The following is a 21,348-nucleotide window of genomic DNA, read 5'->3' on the forward strand; positions in this document are numbered from 1 at the left end:
CCTTGCCCGCTTCCATCGCTGCAACACCTGTTGGTTTGACCTGATAACGGCTCTCATATCTGGCAGTTGATGTCTTATAGATTGGTCCTTTAATAAATAACAATGTAACTTAAAATGTTTGCTAAGAATTAGATTTAATCCTGCCAGCTGTTGCCAGTTTAAGTCTTTTTTTAAAAGAAGGTCCTTCTCGAGCTGCAGCCTCTAATTCTCACACATTAATCTGATCAACATGATGGAAACGCTCCAAGCTTTCCCTCCACACTTTTACAGCAGCTCTTCTCTGGTGGGTGCAGGGACGATGAATGACGTCAGGCTTGCAGAAGGCTCTGATCTTCAAAACGCCCCATGCTTGGCTGAAACACACAAGAGCCCCTCTCTCAGCCAAAAACCATTCCCTGAAAAGCATACGGGCCCCGAGCCTCAGTCTTTATTAACTCCTGAGTGGATCGTGCACACAGAGCTCCTTATTAGGACAATGGATGTTTGGACGACTTGCAGGTTTGAGGCCGCTTCAGTCAAAGAGCTGAACGTGAGGGAGTCTCGTAGCTCAGATTGGAAAAAGCTTTTTTAAGTGAAGTGATGAATGGACTCAGCATGTCAGAGGTTGGGGGTTGAGTATACTGCGGCACAAGGAGACAACTTGACATTATTTACAGTGATGTCTGCAGCATATGGCACACACGCACTTAAGCAGCTCATCTCTGCTTGTCCTTGGAAAGAAAAAGGAAAAAAGTGATGAAGTGAGACAAACTCTGCCGTTTTAAAGCGTGCAACTTTCTGCCAGATCGACAACAGGTCAGACTTAAAGCAGCTGCTCTGCTCAGAATAAGTTAGCAGATGTTAAAATGTCCAAATGAATCGGAGCAGGAAAGAGCGACATCCAATTGTTTCAGCAAGTAAGTCCATCGAAGAGATTGAGTTTAACGGCTTCATTGTGTCTGTGAAAATGATCCTAATCATGCTAAATCTTTCTGGTTGCATGTGTCATGGTATGAAAGGCATCTTGACATTTGGCTTGAAGTAGTAAAAATTAATATATGATATAAAGTAATCGTAATGAGAATCCACAAAAACCTGAGCGTAACATAAACCTTCTCAGCAATAAGAAAACTGGCACAAACAGCAGCTTATTTGACTCTTTTAAACAAGAGTCATATGGCCAATATGCTCGCATTTTGATTCACATCTTCCTGGCTCTGCAAACTTTAATGGCACATGTGGCAATCAGCGTTGTTCCACTTCATGTGCTCTGATCTTGTGAGTAAGAGGAGGAAGCTGAAACGCTGCCAATGGAACAAATTCATTGACAATGCCGAGTAACAAAATGCATTTCTCTCCAAATCATAGTAAGCATCAAGCAGACACCGTTTCAACGTTAGCTGAGAAGTTTCCAAAACTTCAACTTCTTCAACTTCCCCGAGGGGGAATCTGGTTTGCAGCCAGGTGAAATAGAAACACAGGCATATAGACTCAGACAATAGAAAACAACACACACCATGAACAACAGAAATAAATGTTAAAGCTACTTATGCTAAGCTAAATGCTACCTCTGTTGGGTTAATTAGTAATTCATTAATACAGAACAAAACTCCCCTCAACTAAGAACCCAGGAGGTTTTGTCCTGTCAGAAGAAACCAGGCTCTAAAGTAGAAGGAGCTCCCCCTAACCTTCAGTGAGGTGATCTGATACTACGACCACCCGACGCCCCCGACACCCAGCCACCACCATCGGACTCTATCGTCCACACAACCACCGCCGTGTTCATTCATACACGGCCTGCTCCGACCACCACCTCAGTGGCGAGGAAGTGTGGACAACATGAACGGAGAAATCCTTCCTGCATATTATCCCATCTGCTCTTTTTGTAAAGTGTCTCCAGATAACACATGTTGTGAATTGTCGATATACAAATAACGATTGATTGGTTGATGTTCACACAAAGCCCCCTGCAGAAACTCACGCTTGGTGTAAAGATCCAAATAGCTGCTTTGAGATTTTTCTGTGATTCACAAAATGCACAGCTCACTTTCTTTACAATACATTTCTGTGCATAACCATGCACACTTCAAACCCAATATCACAAATTTAAATGACAATATTTCAAATAGAGTGACAGTTTCCTGTACCTTTGAGTTTCTTACTATAATTTGCACAAGATAATATGATATACATCAATCTGTAGCATTTGGGTTTCAGGTGACTTTAAGGTCAGAGTCTTTGTCCTCCTTTGCCTCCAGCTTCTTAAAAATAACAAAACAGAGAATATCCTGACGAGCTGCTCGACCGTCGAGCAGACTGCTGCTCCTGGTGTTTTCCCAAAAGCGTAGAAAACCTTCCTCCAAGGACATTTGACAAGGACATGGTGCATGGTGTGAATGAGTGCAGCTGGTCATGTGATCTTTATGTGTTTTTTCCTCTTGTTGTTTTGTCACAGAGCAGCCCGCCTTATTAACGACATGGAGATGTTACTCGTTATGGAGCTTTTTGAGAGCCCAGAGGAGTCGCAGATTCAGACCGTTTGATTCATTTTCCAATAAAGAAAAGATTACGGCAGCTTTGAATAAGCTATCTGGCCTTTCGTAATGTCATGAGTCAGAGAATAAAGACGGTTTTTAGGGCCTGTCCTGTTCTGAAAGACAACTTGAAGGCACTTGTGTTTCATTACCTTCAGTCCATCCAAATGAAACGTTTCTGAGTAATGTGAAAACACCAGACTACCAGTCATACACAAAGTATGAAACAAGCCTTTTGATTTCTGTTTCCCGTTCAACATGAGCCATGTTTACTCCAACACTTGAGGGAAAGTGAAAACTGGTTCTTCAGTGATTCTTAGATGTCTGTCCAGATTCAAACACCAAACTGATTAATCACACACTGAGCCCCGACAACCTGGAGTGAATTAAAACACTCGCTGTCCACTAACATATCAGACATTTACAACAAAGTTCCGACAAGTTTGAAAGTTTATCTTACATTATTTCTTATATTAAAAGCAAAATATGAGGCGACGCCTGCTGGCTTGTTCAGGCAGTCAACCTGCACAAAAGTCTTCAGGGGGGTGAAAGACGTGACCATCTATACTGACCGTCATCTGACTTCAATTCATCATCTAAAAACTGCTAAATAACCGTGTTAAAAAATGACACTAGTAAGGTACTTTTGATGTCATATTTTGAAGCCTTGTGACTCCGATTAAGCCGCTGTTTTTTATTACATCTGTTCGTCTTCCTTCACACTCTTGAGTGAATCTACACAACAGAGGAGTCATGAGGTTTGAATCTGGAATATCGTTTCTGTCATCTCTACATCTCAATGTATTCCCTCCTTCCTCGATTCTTTCCATCACAACTTTTCATGTCAATTTTGATGAAATATTTGCATTTAGATCCTCAGTCAGTTTAGTCCGTAAAGCTCCAGTGAGCAACTTCAATTTTGTTTGGATTTTGGCGCCCTCTGTGGACAAGTAGTGCCCTTAATAAATCAATCTTTAAAAGTACTTTTTTAAAAGGTAGAATGTGCAACTTTTTGATCCAGTAGATGTCGCCTTTGAGCTCCAGCATGAAACCAAAACAAACTGCAGTTTGGCCACGCCTCCTCCATACTGAAGCCTCCGCTCTCCTACAGAGACACACCTCCAACTACCCTGAAGGAGTTATGAATTAGAACAAATCATAATGAAGCACCATTAAGCACAAGCGGCGGACAAAATTGTCCTTTGCTCGAGCTGCAATCACCTGTGTCCTGCGTTGTTGTGTTAGCATGCTAATGTTAGCGCACTTTAGTTAGCTCGTAGCTTCACATTGAGCATTAATTTACACAGAATGAGCGTGATCTAAAAACTCTTACTAACATCCAAATAATCAGTGAGTATGTTCTTCTTCTTCTCTCTAGTTCTTGACTAAAACAGCTTTTATACACAAGGGGAGGAGCCGGCCGTCCCGTCCATGTAAACACGGCTCTGACAACAACACAGCCAGCGGGACTCGAGCTTCTCCCTCATTGTAGACAGTCATGACTCAGAGACACATTTACACAGGACAGACTTTATGATATATTTATGTGGAACATGTCGCACATTCTTCCTTTAAGGTAGAAACGTTTCATATTGCTGCTCTAAGTCTCTTTCATAACGAGGTTAAAACTCCTCACAGGAGCATAATGAAGATCTCACTTTGATAAATCACTCTCATACTTTCAAAAAGAAAGAGAGAAAAAGAAAAATTGAGTGATCAGCTTCCTTTCTGAACAGCACAACGTCTCCTGAGTAAAATGTTTGACCTTCTTTTTGTCAGTAACAACATAAATCAACTAAATCCAAACCAGCAGAGAGACTGAGAATGCTGCTCGGTATGTCGGCCGTGTTTTGTAAAGTCTCCAATGAGCGATCGCATATTTCCTCCTGGCTCAAAAGTGAAGAGCGCCATCGCTTAACCCGACAGGAAACGTGAACCATCTGCACTGTCACACATGAGGACGCATCATGAACAAACAACAATCCCGTTAACGCTGCACGCACACAGGAACATCCATTTACACACACATACATGTGATAATATCTTAAAATCCTCCAAACAGGAAACCTTTAAAACCAGACACCTCTTTGCTTCATACCTTCAGTAAGACGACTCTCCTCGAGCGAGGATCCCAGCGGTGCAGAGGAGCAGAGATACACATCTTCTGCCTCCCCTGCAGAATCCAAAAAGCGCTTTACAATTTATGGCTTTTTAAAACAGTGTTCACGTAAACACAAATTACAGGAAACTCTTTACGGCCTCGCATGCATCATGAAGAAGGCATTCAACATTTGACCCCTGGACAGTTAAAAAAAAACACAGCTGGGATTTATAAAAAAAAAAAAAAAGAGAAAAAGGTGCCTCACTTCCCCCCCGGTGGAGATCTCTGCACATGGAACAGGTTTTACTGCCCAAACATCAGCGTGTTATTTTTTTTTACTGCGTTCCATCAACAACAACTTGATTTAGCGCCAACGCTAACTATAGCTGAATCAGGGTAATATCTGCGTCTGAAACAAAGCCAGGCAGCGTTTTTTTTAAACACACAGATGTGTTCTCCTCCACAATGTCAGTTCCCTCCTCACATTGTGAGACGCTCAACACGTTTTCTTTGTTTGGTGCTATTTTCAGCGTCATATAACTGCATCTCATTTAAGAGCATTTACAAGGAGAACGACCCCCGAGGCTGGAAATAAAATCCAGCAGCAACAGAAGCAGAACTGATGGGAAATTATTCTAAAAAAAAAGGGTTCTGCGCTAAATCCTTTCATTCCACACATTCACTCGACCTGCAGGGCCTCCATCATCATCATCATCATCATCATCATCATCTCTATCTACCTTTAACCCCTCCCGTCGCTGATCTCTACTGTAACCTGACAGTCAGAGTGGAGTCACAGCGAGGACACACACACACACACACACACACACACACACACACACACACACACACACACACTTGGGCACACACACACACACGCACTTGGGCACACACACACACACACACACAGGTCTCCTCTAAGAAGCAAAACAATCCATGCGCTGCAGAAAAAGAAGAAGAATCCAGATGAGGTCCTTTTAAGGAAGCAGATTTGGGGCCTTAAGAAGTGAGGATCAAATAGAAACAAGGTGGCTTTAGTCGCCCTTTATTAAGTCTGTGATGCAGCGTGATAAGACAGTAATGGAATGAGACTTATATGATAATGATAATAGGCAGAAGAAGAAGAAGATCCCTTCTCTTTCTGACAGGGAAAGCTGCCCAGCTGTGAGGGACTTTCAGGGCACAGCCTGTCCAGAAATGTTCTACAAATGTTCAACTTCCGAGGAATCTTTCAAGTCATGCAGCAGCGGGTCACACTCCCACCGTCTTTTAAATGCTTTGACATTAAACATTACGCAGATTACATGCCTACAAAAAAACTTTTATTTTGATTTACTGTGAGAAGAGTCGAGCATTTCACACAGATTCAAGATGATCTTTTTTTTTATTTTGGGGAGGGTCAAACTCCTCAAACTTAAAGCATCATAATAATTCTATTTCTGATTTTTGTTGCTGTTTAGAAAGAACAACAAGCCTCTGAAGACTTCCTGCCTTTGAGAGATTAACTCCCCTCGACATCCCGATAAACCTTGTCTGTGCATAAACAGGAAGCTCGTTATCTTAACTCCTGTGTCATTAATTGCAAGGAGCACATTCCCGCTCAAAAAAAAAAAAAAGATTTATTTTCTTTACAGTTGTAAAGTCAGCTGCTGGTTTTTAGGTTCCTGTAATGACAGTTGAACAATACGATGAAAGTACATGCACTCATTGGACACTGCTTTTTTTTAAATCTATTTAAAATTTACGGGATGTATGCAGATAAAAATGTTTGTGTGTCTGTTTGAGTCGGGTCCATCCTGGTGATAGAGGAGCCCTCCAGATGCTTCCTGCAGCTGATTCTGTTACAATCTGGGACACTTTTGCTTCACTGTTATTGTTGGAGCCATTGTTTTTTTTTAGACGACGCTCTGATAAAAACCGCAGCACGGCTTCTCACACATTCGGTCAAATCCTTTCTAATGAGCGCCGGGCTACGGGGGCTCCAGCAGGACGTAAACAAGACGATGTTGTGTATATTCTGGCTTCACTTCCTTTGTGGGAGATCTCGTCTGTTCTCGCAGGAAGCGGAGTTTGATGTTGACGCCACCGAATCAGAATTTTATTAAACAAATGGGTCAAGTGGTGGGAAATGACAGCAGGGGTCACCGCCAGGTTGTTAACCCTTTGATGTCTGCAGCACATTCCGGATTTAAGCTCATCTTTATGTCGTTTCTTGGACTACCTTCAGATGTTTCAAATCTATAAAAGATGTACATTTCAGTTCTTGAGGTAACTTCAAATGCTTCAATCTGACAACTTAAGTTATATGATTTTGTTTTTCAAACTGAATCATGCAAACGATGATCCTGCAGCAGGATTACAAAATGTCGGGGGACGACGGTAGCCTAGTGCAGGGGTTCCCAAACTTTTCATCCCGCGACCCTCAAAATAATGATGCGAGAGACCGGGGACCCCCCTCTGTCCCTGGAAGTGGTTAAAGCATAACGGTGCACACAGCAGCACGCACTAATGGGCCGATCCAAACACTGACATTAGAACAACAATAACAAAATACAGCAGCCTTAAACTAATTGAACAACATTTTTTTTAATGTAATTTCACAATAAAAGGTAAAATATGTGATTTCAAGTCATTTCCAGTTTGCATTTGTTTTTGGAAGGCAACTCGCAACCCCCCGGGGGGTCCCGACCCCCACTTTGGGAACCACTGGCCTAGTGGTTAGTGAGCGTGCCCCATGTACGGAGGCTGTAGTCCTTCAAGCGGGCGACCCGGGTTCAAATCTGACCTCTGGCTTCTTTCCTGCATGTCATTCCCTGCTCTCTCTCTCTCTCCCTGACTTCTAAGTCTAAAAAAATAAAAAATGTCTCCTGCTGCTGCGTGTTTTCACCGTGTTTTACACAACATGTTCAGTAATTTAATGTGATGAGGTCAAAGTTCAGAGCTTTTAAACGATTAAAGGTACAAAGCCCGTTGAGGTTTTTTAATTAGGGGTCGATTTAAAACACGATCATGTGTAAACAACCAACTGGGGGTCAGTTTGCAGAGGTTTAAGGAAGCGCCAAGTGATGAAGTAATCACAGCCTTTTGTCTTTTTGAGGTGTGGTGAAGGAGCCGCACTTATGCCGCACACGCACACACACACACACACACACACACACACACACACACACACACACACACACACACACACACACACACACACACACACACACACGTTTCCTCTGCAGTGGAAGTGGGAAACATGGCAGGAGAGACTCTTTCATTGTGGTCAGACTTGGCCACCCATTACGTTGCCTTGCGGGCGGCATCGAGTGGCAGCAGAGCGGCCAAAAGACTGCGGAAACATTTTTTACCCAGCATGCTCTGCGGCCAAAATCAACAAATCATCAAAATCTGTCCCAACCTTTTGGTCTTAAGAGTGAGTAACAACGGATGGATTCTCCATGGCGACGGAACATGAGCATGCAGCCAAAAAACACCAAAAAATAACACACACGACTTACATCACATCGACGCACACGAACGAGAGGAACCTCATGAGAAATGTTACTTTTATTGTAACGTCACAAGAGTCTGCAGGCTGTGCACTCGGCCCGAGAAGAACTGTATAAAGTTCACTCTGGCACGACCATGTAGGGAAATCCTGACCAAAACATTACCCTGAGCTAAAATTAGCCTGAATAGCTCGTCTTTAGCTTCCAGTAAATGTTATAAACACTAATCCTTGCAGAAAAAGCTCGCACTTAAATCTGAATTTATACATATATGACGGAATCTATGATATTTTCCATGGGATTTTTGACTTTCTTTCCCTTTAAATTCTTTAAAAATAGGAGCTTGACAGGCTGCCATTTGTAATAGAAGACAGCTGGGGTTGATTAACTTCCTGCTATATACTTTCATTGTATCAGCCCTCTTGGCCCGGGGTAAATGAAACCAGGGGAACGGTGTCAGGGGAATTGCACGTTTCTGTTGAACTGTAAAGAGGCAAAACAAAGCGGGCAGTGTGGCAGCGCGGCCCCGGCTCCAGGTTTCCACGTGCCAGACGGCGTTGACGCTCTGAGTCTTTGTCTTTTCTAGAGAATATTTTGAACTGCAGCGTCAGGAACTCCTGTGCATGCCGTGCTTTCTGAGGTTATCTTTGGAGATGGCAGCTGAGGTCAAACAGATTCTGTAGTTCACTGAATAACAAAGCTGAAAACTGTCAGGTAAGATGTTTATCACAGAGGAGTAGAGTTCACCCGTCCTCTAACAACGTTATTTACTGTTAGACACTAAAACCCAGAAGATAAAGGGTAGACATTTGTGCTCAGTGTCGACGTGAAAACTCTGCAGTTATCTTGTCTTCAATCACAGCTGGGGCGTTTTGGTTCATAGGATGTTGAGTGCTGAAAACACTGAACTACAAGAGGTGGGAAAACTTCCAAAAATCGAAAAAAAACAAAACAATTTTGGCTAATCAGTCACTTCCTGCTAAGTGCTAATGCTAGCTCTTTAACTCAGTAGAATGCCAAATGGAGCAGCAAGAAATTCAGCCAGTCTCGACAGATGACTGGAGTAGATCCTTAAGTATGTACTAAATAAAAAATAGACTTTGAATCCACGGATCCAGAATAATTTTCAATCAAAAATGGATTCTGAATCGAATTGTGACCCCAAGAATCGAAATCGAATCGTGACACACTCAAAGATTTCCATCCCTACATGAACTACAACGGTTCATCAGTGACCTGGTACGATGACCTCTGTTACTAGTTGAGCTGTAAAGCTTTATGATGTTGTGAACTGATCCATGTTTCCATAGCGATATGAGAGGGAGAAAAAAAAGATACATCTGTTGAGCCAGATCAGAAATGAACTACAGTAGATCCAGCATGACGCTAACAAGCAGACTCACTGGAACATTAAAGCATCATCTCTTCAGAATGACATTTACAGAGCTCATGATACAGAGAACCCTGATCTTCATATCCCATCATCAGTCTCAAAATCTCACGCGTTGCATCCCTCAAATGCAACATGTGTTCAGTGTTTCCATTCGGTCATGTCAGACGGGCGACGGCCTGCATGCATTAAGCTCCGACAGAGAGATGTGCATCCCACACATGCACCAATAAACGCCGCAGTCCTCCGACTACAGTTTGATGGAGCTTTAAATACTCGACTTGTGCACAGCAAATGTTAGGAGCGGTACATGAGATATACAGGCCGCATACTCGGTGAATATAGGCCGGGGGGGGGGGGGGGGGGGGGGGAGTGAGCAGGATACTTTACGAGCTAAATTAAACAGACAACTGTTACAGGCCGCGGCTTTAACTGCTTATTTTAGCTCCTCCTCGGAGACTGTGATGCGTCCGCAGAGCTGCACACACAATACCACTCATGACCACAAATGGAGCTCGCTCTTGGCACGATTTCAAGGCTCGCGTGCGCCAGCGCCGTGCTGCGACGATGGATAGATGACCATCAAGATGTAAACATGCCATGCGATGTGATCAGGGAAGAAGTGCAGAACATCTGACAAAGGAATACAACATTTTTTTAGCCGTAAATCATGGCTAAGTGAGCTTTTTAAAGCCAGCTGACATCTAAATAGAGCTTCACAGAATGAATAATTAATGTTTTAAAAGTTTAGAGTAGGACGTAGGTTACTTTGTGATGTTGACATTACGCTTGTTTTACATTAAATCTTAAGGACGCTGATGGTCTCCACTCAACATAAAGCATGCACAAACTATTTTTCACAGCTAGTTCGTTTGTTTTGTTTGCAGCTTAGTTAGCGGTCTGGCTCTATGGGGAGAACTGAGAATGGGTCATCATCATGCAGAAAAGATATAATGTAAGGCCCGGCAGGAAAAACTCAAATAAGGCCTGAGAGATAAAATCAGCTGTTTGCATTCACACAGGCATTTTCTAAGATTTATTTTTGTGCCTTTATTTAGAGAGACAGGACAGTGGATATAGAGAAGAGTCGGATATCGGAGCGAGAGAGAGTGGGGAATAACATGCAGGAAAGTAGCTACAGATTGGATTTGAACCCTGGTCCCACTTTGGGGACTTCGGCCTCAGTACATGGGAGGTGCATGCTAACCACTTTTCCACCGGCGACACCATGTTTTAGGAGTTTTCCAGGAGTTTTGTGCAGGTGTGAACAAGGCTTTTTGTGATGTCACTGATCCATTTTCTTCTGCTCGTTAAATGCAATGTCTGTATTTTTCTGTTTCTCTTCAAGTCAATTCAAACAACTTTGTAAATCCTCGAGGGGTAACTTGTCAGGAGCATGAAATTTGTACATAAAACAAAGTCATGTGCAGGTAACAACAACTGATTCATACGAGCTATGAATATGAAATAGGAACTCAAAAGAATATTGATATTTAAATGACTGGATGAAGGATCTATGTTGATTAGAGGATGATGTGGTGCTATCATCAAGTCTGTACTGGTTGATTTGATGGTGAATGAATATGAGATTGATAAAGATGTCCACACACTAGACAATCTTCAAATCTTAACTGATTTTAAAAACATGGGTGACCAAAGACATGAGGACAGTTTGAACCGATCTTAAACATTGTAATCATCAGAACGCACAAACTCGATAATTCGGAAAAACCACGAGACCACACACCTGACGTTTGTAGAAACGATTTCACAGACACCTGATCTCAGAGAAACTCAAGTGATCAAACTGGACTTCAGAAGGAAAACAAACATGGAGGACGATCGACGTCGTCAGCTGACTGCCCTGGTGTGCGGTCTTTTTTGCAGCAAAAAAACTAAAATCTAGAAAAAATATTTGGGTGAAATCCTGGAGGAGGAAACGGTATAGGAGCTTTATGTTCACTGACATGTTGGTGAGATCAGAACATCTGGTGGCTGACACTTCCTGGTCTGCTCGCTCTCATTGGCAGCTCGATCAGGCTCGGGGCAGAAAAGTAATCGTTTTGACACCACACACTTATTAGATACAAGCCACGCCCCCTGATTGAAGGGGGGCCAAATCAGGCCTGAATTCCTCTAGTGTGTAACGCCTAAAATAATCTAATCAAGCCTTCCTGGCTGCACTGGCTACTCTTCAACTTTCCATACTCGTAAGAGCTTTTTCCATCCTCGATGCCACGATAAAAATAGTCTGATCGCTGAGGCGTCCAGTTGAACGTGAATGAATATTTCAAACCTGCAAGCTATTTCACCGCTGCTGTGACTCAGGAACGACGACTCAGCCACACCGGAAAACATGCATATTATTCCAAATAACTTAATACAACACATCTAACTGAAGAATTTCTACTCAAAGCTGGATGGTTGTTTTTTGTTCAGTGACTCATTCCCGGCTCGCACACTGCACCTCTGTGTCATCTGGACCCCGAACGATCAATCAGTCATCATCGCTGCTCGGAACTGTTTTTTCCCTCCAAACTGAGAGGTACGACTGAAAAAAAAAAGACCAGAGTGGAGTTTCTTTAGCTAAAAATAACCAAACAAAGACCATCTGGAGGGCCGGTATGCTGTGAGGCAAAGCCAATGAAAACATATTTAAAATGATCAACATGAGAGACTTGCATAATTTCTGTAGGAATTACGCTTTTCAGATTGAGCTATTAGCTTCTGTTCTGTTTTCTCTCTGAATAACTCCCTGTTTTCTCAACACTACATGATTTAGTGAGTGGCTCCAGCTCTCGTTTCTTACTCGACTCAGATGGTGAAAATTGAGCATGCCTGATTGAGTCCTGTAGCTGCATGAGCAAATAAAACCTGAACCATGCTTTATTAAATTTAGCTGCAAATCTGAGGCCCTTTAGAGTGTTTTTTTATTTTATTTATAATGACAACAAATGAGGTCGACAAATGGTCAGAGGAGTTACAAACTCCGCTCAGAATAGCACATGGCCTGCTTCCACCCCGGCCCTCATGCATCACGGCTTGAGCAATCAACCCTGACGCGAGGGTTTTTTCCATCAGCAGCGCCAAGCGTGCAGCTCCAGTTGACACAACAGCAGCACCAGAAGCTCCCGCTGTGACGCGAGGCTCAAGTCCTGCATTTTCACTGCATGTTTGGAGCTGAGCGGAGGGAGGGGGGGGGGGGGGGGGGGGGGGGGGGCGCGTTATCCCTCGGGGATGTAGTGGAGAAACCAGCTGGTTTCCATTAGCATACCTCTTCTAGGGGAATGGGTTGGACTGGCTCATGTGGGCAGACGCATGAGGAAGATAAACGATCCCGATTGGTCAAGCTAGACTAGACCTGCTCTCAGAGCGGAGCCAGATCTTCAGTGATTATGGTGATTCTTCTTCTCTCAAGTTTAGATAAGTATGAGGAAGACTCCTGTCAGGCAGCTATCACAGAAGGTCGTAATCTTTTATCCCCTTTACTTTTCAGACATATCCAAGGGTCACTCAGCCTGTAAACAGAAATGTTGTAATTTAGGGTGCCACACCTTTACCGTCCTGTGTGGCTTCTCAGCTTTGGCATTGTCGGGGAATCTCACCTCGGCTTCTTGAGGCAGACTTTATGAACTGACAAGAAAGTAGCATGGATCGTCATGTAACTCTCAGGATGAATCTTCATAAGTTTGCTGCAGAACACGGCTCAAGCATGAAGTAACGTCTTTCCTGAACGTATGACACTTTAAGTTTTAGTGTGTTTGTCTCACAGCGAGAGAGCGGCCACAGACATTTGGCACCAAAGAGCCTTCGTCTGACTGATAATTCACTCGCCCACCCACCAACCTGATGGTTTAAAAGCGTTGAAAATGTCGGATTAACTTCGGGCTGAAGCTCTCATTTACATGACTAATCGTCTGTTAAAAGTTCTGTGGGCACAAACTCAGACAGAGAGAGAGAGTGAAACTTTTAATTGTTGGATTCTTGGATCCTTACTGAAGAGCTCGATAAACACGTTAAGACTTATGACCGTGATGTGCCCTGTGTGATGTACGCTCATTATAGCCTGAGTGGTTGAAGGAGGAGAGGCAGGCTTGGTAGTGACAGCCCCCCCCCCCTCTCAGTCAGCATGCAGCTCAGCCTCCCACTGTGAAAGCGCCTGCAGAGCACCGTTTAAGAATGCCTGTGAAATTTACAGGCCTCCGTGTTACAGGAGGTGAAACCCCCGGACGCTGCCCCTCAGGACGACGTCCCTCACTGAGGCCACACAGCTAAATCACAGAGGAGCACAATAGAGGGACTATGTGACCACAAAGGAGACTCTGTGTCCTGTCAGTCTCTGCAGACGTACACTTGAGCAGCATGGTTTCACAGACCGTCGAAACGTCTGAATGTTACCTTTGACCTCACCCAGCAGGGAGACACTCAGAGCTTCCCAGCGGGAGTTTGTTGATCCAAAACCTACACCTACCTACAGCTGCTACTGCTTTTACACCCCCATGTGATGTGTGACAGAGTTTAGGGTTGTCACATTAACACATTTTTTTGAAACTAGTAAAAAATGAAACCATATCGATACCAGTTTTGAATCTGCTGCAACAAAAATAGAAGTTATAGACACCCATTGTCGTTCAATTTCATGCATTTGATCACCAAATATTGCCAAAGTTTTTGTTCAATTAAGTGATTTTGATTGTCCTCGTTTAAAAATATTCCATCTCATCATCCAATTTATTGCTTTATCTTGTATATATCCTATCATTGTAGCCCAACTTGGTGCTTATTTTATTATCACTATTTTATTTTATTTTATACTGCTGTATTGCGTGAAGAGCAATGGTAAGACCAAATTTCCCCCTGGGATAAAGAAAGTATTTCTGATTCTGATTCTGATTACTGATTCAATTTAACCGACCTGTGAATTTCAATGGATCATCGCTGCTCTCTCTCTTTCATGCCAGTAGGAAAGCTGGTGTCAAATATCGATATTTTTAATTGAAGAAAATATGGCGCTCTGAACAGATTTCCCCTTCCAGTTTCTCTCCATGACTCCTAACGGTGTTGGTTTTGAGTGTGACATGAACTGAAGTTCCTAAGTCTTAAAAGAGGTTGACAGCCGCATCATGTAAGGCAGAAGAACGGGATGAAGCGTGGTGAGAGGTGGAAGCTGAATCCAAATGTCGGTGAATAAAAAAAAACATTCAACCTAATCAGATATTGTGGTGCATCATTGTATGATTGTTTTTGCAATTTGTCAGTTATTGCAGAATCGCTGTATCCTGTGATTCCCAGCCTTATTAGATATTTACCATACAGTAGGTCGAAACATGGCGAGTTAATTCGAGTGATAAAAACCAGAATGGGCACTAGGTGAAAATATTTGGGAGCAGAAAAGGGCACCAATAAAATCCAGCTCCCTGAAGAGAGCCTAAATTCCCATCATCAACACTGTCAACATCTGAGCTGGAAACATACAAACTGTGACGCTCCAACCAAAAACAAACCACACAAGCAAATATCTCATATCAGACGTCAACACTGAAGAGAGCGAGAGAGGGATCAGGGTCATGGGAAAGATCAGCTGAGGACACGAGCAGCGTATGGACAAACCCAACACACACACACACACAGCCCGCCGGGCCAGCACTAACACCACACAATCCCTCCCTTTACCTTCACGTAGGCGGTGAAGCGCTGGCACTCCTCCCTGTCGATCTCCAGGCTGAGCTGCTGGCTCATCTGGCTGATCTGAGAGCCGCTCTGGGTGAAGTAGACCCGGGAAGGCTGGCTCTTCTGCCGCTTATCCACATCAGCCGTCAGGTTGTAGAGCAGATCTGGAAAAGAGTGTTCAGACTTCCTGTTAACTGACAGCGGCGGTTATCGGAGTAAAGATAATCTGGAGAAACGCTTCAAGTATGCAAGGGTTTGGTTTTCTGATGATTGCCGTCAAACCATGGGGTGGAAGAGATGAATTATCGCGTATGAATGAATGTGAGTCAGAGGGAAGACGGGAACATTTTTCTGGTCGAATCATCTGATATCACTTTAACTTTTAACAAGAGCTCTTTGTGTCGAGTTGTTTATGAAAGATTTAGCGTAATCGTTTTGCTAAATCTTTCACCCACAGGCAAGAAAAAAACTTGAAGAGCTGCGGGGTTTCCTGGCCGAGACAGCAGCAACAACGACAAGCTTCACATGAAGACAAAAAAAACAGACCAAGAAAATGTAATTAGTTAGGAAGGCTGTGATCCAATCCTGGTATCAGATATCGGTCTGATACGGATTCAAACGAGATCTCTGTGACAAGTGTGTTAAGACTCTCTGGTGATGGTTTGAACGCAACAAATCACCTGGAACAATGGTACAGTTTGCCATCACGTTCATACAAAGACTGTGAATATCAATGGATGAAGCTTGAGTGATGTCATGAATCTGTGCCTGCAGGGGGCTCTGGAGGAAATCGAGATAATGTTTGAAAACCTCATGCTGTTTAACATGTTAGTGGCTCCCAGTCTCATCCTCACTGTGAGGAATACAGGTGATTAATTAAACACTGGTATCAGATCGGATAGGTATCTGTTTCTGTAGATATCCAAAGCCCAGGTATCAGAGCAGTACCGTTCCTGAAAAAGTTGGATTGTTGCATCATTACAATAAATAAAGCAGTTTGACATGTGCAGACACTGGTCAAATGATCCTCAATGGTTTTATCTTCCAAGCAAATAAAAAGCTCTTATTTAAGATCGTTTTTATTTAAGAGAGTTTTTGAGTTATTACATTCAAGATGTGCTTATGGAGACAGAGGGGTTAGGATTTACTGCTGACAACCTGATCTTTGACATTTAGATTTTTTTTTCCGCTTCAGGTGAGCAGACAAGTATTAGCGGGAAAAAAAAAGGAAATTAATCTTCCAGCGGCTGGGCCAGAGGTTGTATTTCTGTGAAAGAAAAACATTTCAAAAACAACATTCCTTGCTGGCTCCACCCCCCCTGACCTTATGGAGAGCTCCTTCAAAAAATCTATTTTGAATTAAAGAATCGTAAAGCATGATGTCAAACATTACTAACACTTCCAGGAAAACCGTACATGGGTCTTTAGGTCCCTCTGAATGAATCAGCCTCAGTCTGGAGTAATTGCCTCAGGAGGGTGTCACACCGGTAAAACAGTGGGAAGGGTGGCGGAACACACCCCACTTGGACCAAAGCCTCCCTGTTTCCTCCGCTCCAAACAGAGGGAAACGCCATGAGCTCACTCCAGAGGAGGCTTCATTAGAGGAGTCACCAAACACTTTCCATGCTGCTCTCCAGACGGCTGAACAGAGAGGCTTTATTCCTGAGAGCCAGGACACAGTCATTATGTAACGACAGGGCTCCTGCTCCCCTGGGGTTGGGCATGGAGGGGGAGGGGGGGAGGGTGAGTGACCACACCCAAACACTGGAAACAGGACCGCACCTCAGCACTCAAACAGGCACCGCACCCTCGAGCCAGTCGCCCCTGAAGGGTCGGGCCAAACGCACCGACGCCGAGGCCAAAGGCTAACCGCGCTGACTGAACTCCAAGCCTGGGGAGAATTTCTCAGCCGGATTATGTTTACATTTTTACCCAATTTAAACGACGTAGTATGACTTTCAATCCCTTGAAAAACACAAAATGACAGCTCAAAAGTATGGCTTTAGAAGTTCACTGTGCCAAGGTGCTGGTTTGCCAAGACATACAGCACATAACTCGAATAACGGTTCCAATAATCGCTAAAAGACTGCAGATGTGAATTTCAGTGCATAGTTATAAGAGGGTGCACAATCATACACAGAGGTCTCTCATTCTCCAGAACAGACAGTGAACAGTCTCCATGTGATCTGCAGAGTCCCTCTGCACCTTTAAGAAAAAGCTAAAGACCCAGCTCTTTCATGAATACCTACTAACTTAATGATGATGGTCTCCATATTATTGATGATGATGATGGTAATGACGATGGTTTTTGTTTGATAACGACGACTTATAAGATGGTTTCTATACTGATTAGAGCTCTCAAGAACTGCCCTCAATGTTGTGCTTTGCCTCTGGTCACTTCCTGTCAGCACCTGTGTGTCCAATCAGACTCAAAGCTGATTGTTTGCTCTTACTGACATTGTTCCCTTTTTTCTAGATCCTTGCTTGTGTTGTTCTTACTCTCTGATGTACATCGCTTTGGATAAAAGAGTCTGCTAAGTGAATTGTAGAATTGTAGAATTAAATCCTTAGTCAGGGACACTCAAAGTGGAAAGATGTTTTTGTTTCAGTGGGTGACAGCAGTTGGGTCTTAGGGTGATGTCACTCAGTTAGTTTTGATGCCCTCATAGTGAGATTTAGATGTTTCTCCTGGAGGATTTTTTTCTCACCTATCTGCCCGGGCAGCTGTTTCCCCCTGAAGCGCATGCAGACGGTGACATTGAAGCAGTTTTGGTGGTGCTGGCCCTCGTGGCACTGCGGCACCGTGATGTTGATGGAGACCGGCAGGAAGATGGAGACATCCACCGTAATGACAGGCCGGGTCCTGCAACCACACAGGAACACAAGAGTGGGAGAAACTGGAGATTAAGACGAGACAGAGGTAAGCAAAGAAAAACAGCAGCGTCACAAAATGATACAGCTTCTCACCTCAGCAGCACAACACTGTCTGACATGAACGCTCCAATGGTGACATCTGCAACAAAGACAGGCACACGACTAGATTCAATATGACAGTAATGTAGCTTCTGCTTAAAGCACTCTTTACACCTGCAAATCCAAAACAATGCACAGAGGAGTTAAACTGTCACACAGGCCGAGTCTGAATGTCAGCAGAGGAATGCAGTAAACAAGATGCCTCTATCACGAGTCTCTGCACTGCTGCTGCAAGAAACCATGAGGCTGCACAAACTAAATATTTAACAATCTCTTCCTTTTCCTGTTTGATGTTTCTGTGAAAATGAAACTTTTCATCTCATCTGGTTTTGAACTTACCTGTGTATCCGTTGCTGTCCATGTCCACATCGCCTGAGATCGACTGGCCAAACATCTGCAGACCAGGGCTAACGCTGCGTCCAGACAGTTTCTGTAACAGATGATACCCGCCGTCAGATAAAAACATGTGTGAGCAAACATGGAAGAAAGCGAGCGAGCTAGAAGATCGTGTGATCTGTTTGTTCAAATTCATAAGATACATTTTGCAGCTTTGCATCGCTGATGTCGGGATATTTCCTTGGTAGCGTTCTTGCACAGAGTTAGCTTGATGCTACTTGTAGCTAAAGAGCCAGGGTCAAAACAGGAATTAGCTTAGCTTAGCATAAAGGGGACATGTTGTGAAAAATCCACTTCTACAGTGTTTTTGAACATATACAGTATCTTGTGTCCACCAAAAAATGTGAAATAAACCCATCCAGTCCTTTGTTTGTGGTCTGCATAAGTCTTACAACACAGAGAAAAATGCTCTGTTTCTAATGTGCTCTCCTTGTGATGTCACAGTGGGATTCTGGTAAAATAAATCCCCTCCCCTCCCCTGGTATCTCCACCCATGGACTCAACCCCCAGACTAGAACAAAACTTTTGCACAGGTCCGCCATTTTTATTTTCGTTAGCAAAGGAGTGATATCTACCGGGAAAACTCAGGGGGCGGGGTCATTACATTTAAAGAGACACACACACCAAAACGGAGCGTTCTGAGAGAGCTGGTTTATACAGGGTCACAAACCTCCTCTGGTGCTTGATTCATGTTATATTTTGACCAAAGCACAGCACAGATGTTTCATGTAGACCACAGGGGGACTGTTTGTAAAAGGTGGAGGAGGGGGATAATATGTCCTCTTTAAAGGCAGGGAGAACTGCTTCCTGTATACATACCATTTTATCCTTCCTTGTCCTAAGTGTAACTATCTCTCTGATTGTATAGTTGAATTTCTTTCTGCATAAAAGCTCTTTTTGAATAATGACCTAATCCGTGCCCTGCTATCACCCCACACGTGCACCTTTATCTGATCAACAACCCTGTCTTCACCTTCAAATTAAATATTAATGTTTGGAATATAAAACTTTAAAACTGCTTCACACAAGCCGACCTCAGGACTGGTGATAGTTTAGATCATGTGGGGAGTTTTTTAAAACGTTCCCACGCAGATCTGCTGATTTCCCTCATTTAAAGCTGCGTGGGTCTTCTTCTGTTGTACTCCTGAGGCTACAACACCACCTGCGACTTTACCACACATTACTCAGCTACCTCAGTATGCAAGGTGAACACATGGTTTCCATCAGCGTTTAGCACGCTGCGGTGAAGCTACAGAGAAATATTATATCTGAAGAAAAGGAGGGAAACGATGATCTTCCATCGCTAACCATGACTAAGCAAGAAACATAATCCATCATATTTTAATGTGGAGATAAACAAAATCTTACCATGGAGTATTTGCTGATGATTCCCGTTTCATCACCGTGGTAGATATAAACAGCTCCTGCGTAGTCGTCCTCTTTAGGCGCTCCGATTGCTACATCTAAAGAAACGAGTAAAACAGTGTTTTTCTTTTCATGAGATGTTAAAGAAAATGAGGACATAAGCGACGGCTTGTTTTTTGTGAATGCCTTCTGTTTACTCTCAGCTGGCCAGCGCCTGGGAAACAAGCAGTTACAGTAAGACTCTTAATAGACAATTAAGTGTTGTTAGTGGCCGTAAAAACTCGTGCGACCTCTGAGAGAGTGGAAACAAGACTATAAAGTGCTGGCAACGAGAAAAACAACGTCTCCTTATCCCCATTTCCACAGCGAGTCCATATATAAACGTTCTTTTTATAAACCAAAACACCTCCGGGGTCGAGCGGTGCGCATACCGCAGCAGAAACAGGACGAAGAATGGCTTCATTTGTTGCGTTAATTAAGCCGATTATGAAGAAGCAGAATTAAAACGAGACATGTGCTTTTCTGATTTTTCTACAGTAGTTCTCTCAGATTTAAATGGTAGCAGTTTTGGCTGTAAATCACAGATTTGTCAGTGTGGCTCTCCAGACACAGCGAGAGCGACGAGTTGCAGGATGAGTTATGCTTCCCAGCTGCCATCTTTCTCCTCACACACACACACACACACACACACACACACACACACACACACACACAAAAACACACAAACATGTGCCAGGCAGCAAGCCTCGAAGCGTTTCTCTCACAGTGATGAAACCGGGCAGCAGCTTCCAGTCTGAGAGTTTGAGACAGACGAGTGCCAGGAAAACCGACATGTAGATGTACGCCTGTGTGTGTGTGTGTGTGTGTGTGTGTGTGTGTGTGTGTGTGTGTGTGTGTGTGTGTGTGTGTGTGGATTATTTAGCGTGTGTCAGGATATCTCGGTGCACACACGGGTAGAAGAGGGCAAGATTTTTCTATAGATTCCCCCCTTGTTAACTAAACAGAAAGTCTGTGAAAATGGACGCTTGGTTTTGGTTGCACCTCTCCAACAGACCACTTTTACTCGTGAAAAATATACAATTTACGACTTTATCTCTCGCCAGACGACACAGGAAATAGTTCTGTTGCACGACTGTCAGGACAATGTCACATTAATAGCGATGAATACTGCAGCAAAGTGTTGGCCGTCGTCTGGATTAGAGATTTCATAGACCACTGGAGGGTCATTAAAAAAACGTATACATGCAAAACACGACCGCCATCCGAGCTCTGGCTGGCCAAATGGCGGCCCCAGAGATGGTTTCGCGGTTAGACGGAGAAAAGTGTTGAATTTAATGGCTGCTCTGTTTTTGGTGCATTCAAGGACTCTCTGGCTTGAAGTAATCTGTACTTTTTTTTTTAAGCATTGCAGACGCTTTGATAATCACGAGCAAAAACACAATTTAC

The 21,348-nt window shown here is 43.5% G+C and overlaps 1 protein-coding gene across 1 annotated transcript in view; it reads right to left on the reverse strand.

Moving 5' to 3' along the window:
* The window catches only part of itga9 (integrin, alpha 9), a 73,813-nt gene that overhangs the window by 32,323 nt on the left and 20,142 nt on the right, over positions 1–21,348 (reverse strand). The window contains exons 11-15 of the mRNA XM_061039519.1: positions 19,906–20,000; positions 18,481–18,571; positions 18,136–18,181; positions 17,877–18,031; positions 15,172–15,332 (exon numbers count right to left, since the gene is read on the reverse strand). Coding sequence (XP_060895502.1) covers positions 15,172–15,332; positions 17,877–18,031; positions 18,136–18,181; positions 18,481–18,571; positions 19,906–20,000 — 548 coding nt within the window. The remainder of the gene's footprint in view (positions 1–15,171; positions 15,333–17,876; positions 18,032–18,135; positions 18,182–18,480; positions 18,572–19,905; positions 20,001–21,348) is intronic.

The sequence above is a fragment of the Labrus mixtus genome, chromosome 6 (genome assembly GCF_963584025.1).
Source record: "Labrus mixtus chromosome 6, fLabMix1.1, whole genome shotgun sequence".
NCBI classification, from domain to species: domain Eukaryota; kingdom Metazoa; phylum Chordata; class Actinopteri; order Labriformes; family Labridae; genus Labrus; species Labrus mixtus.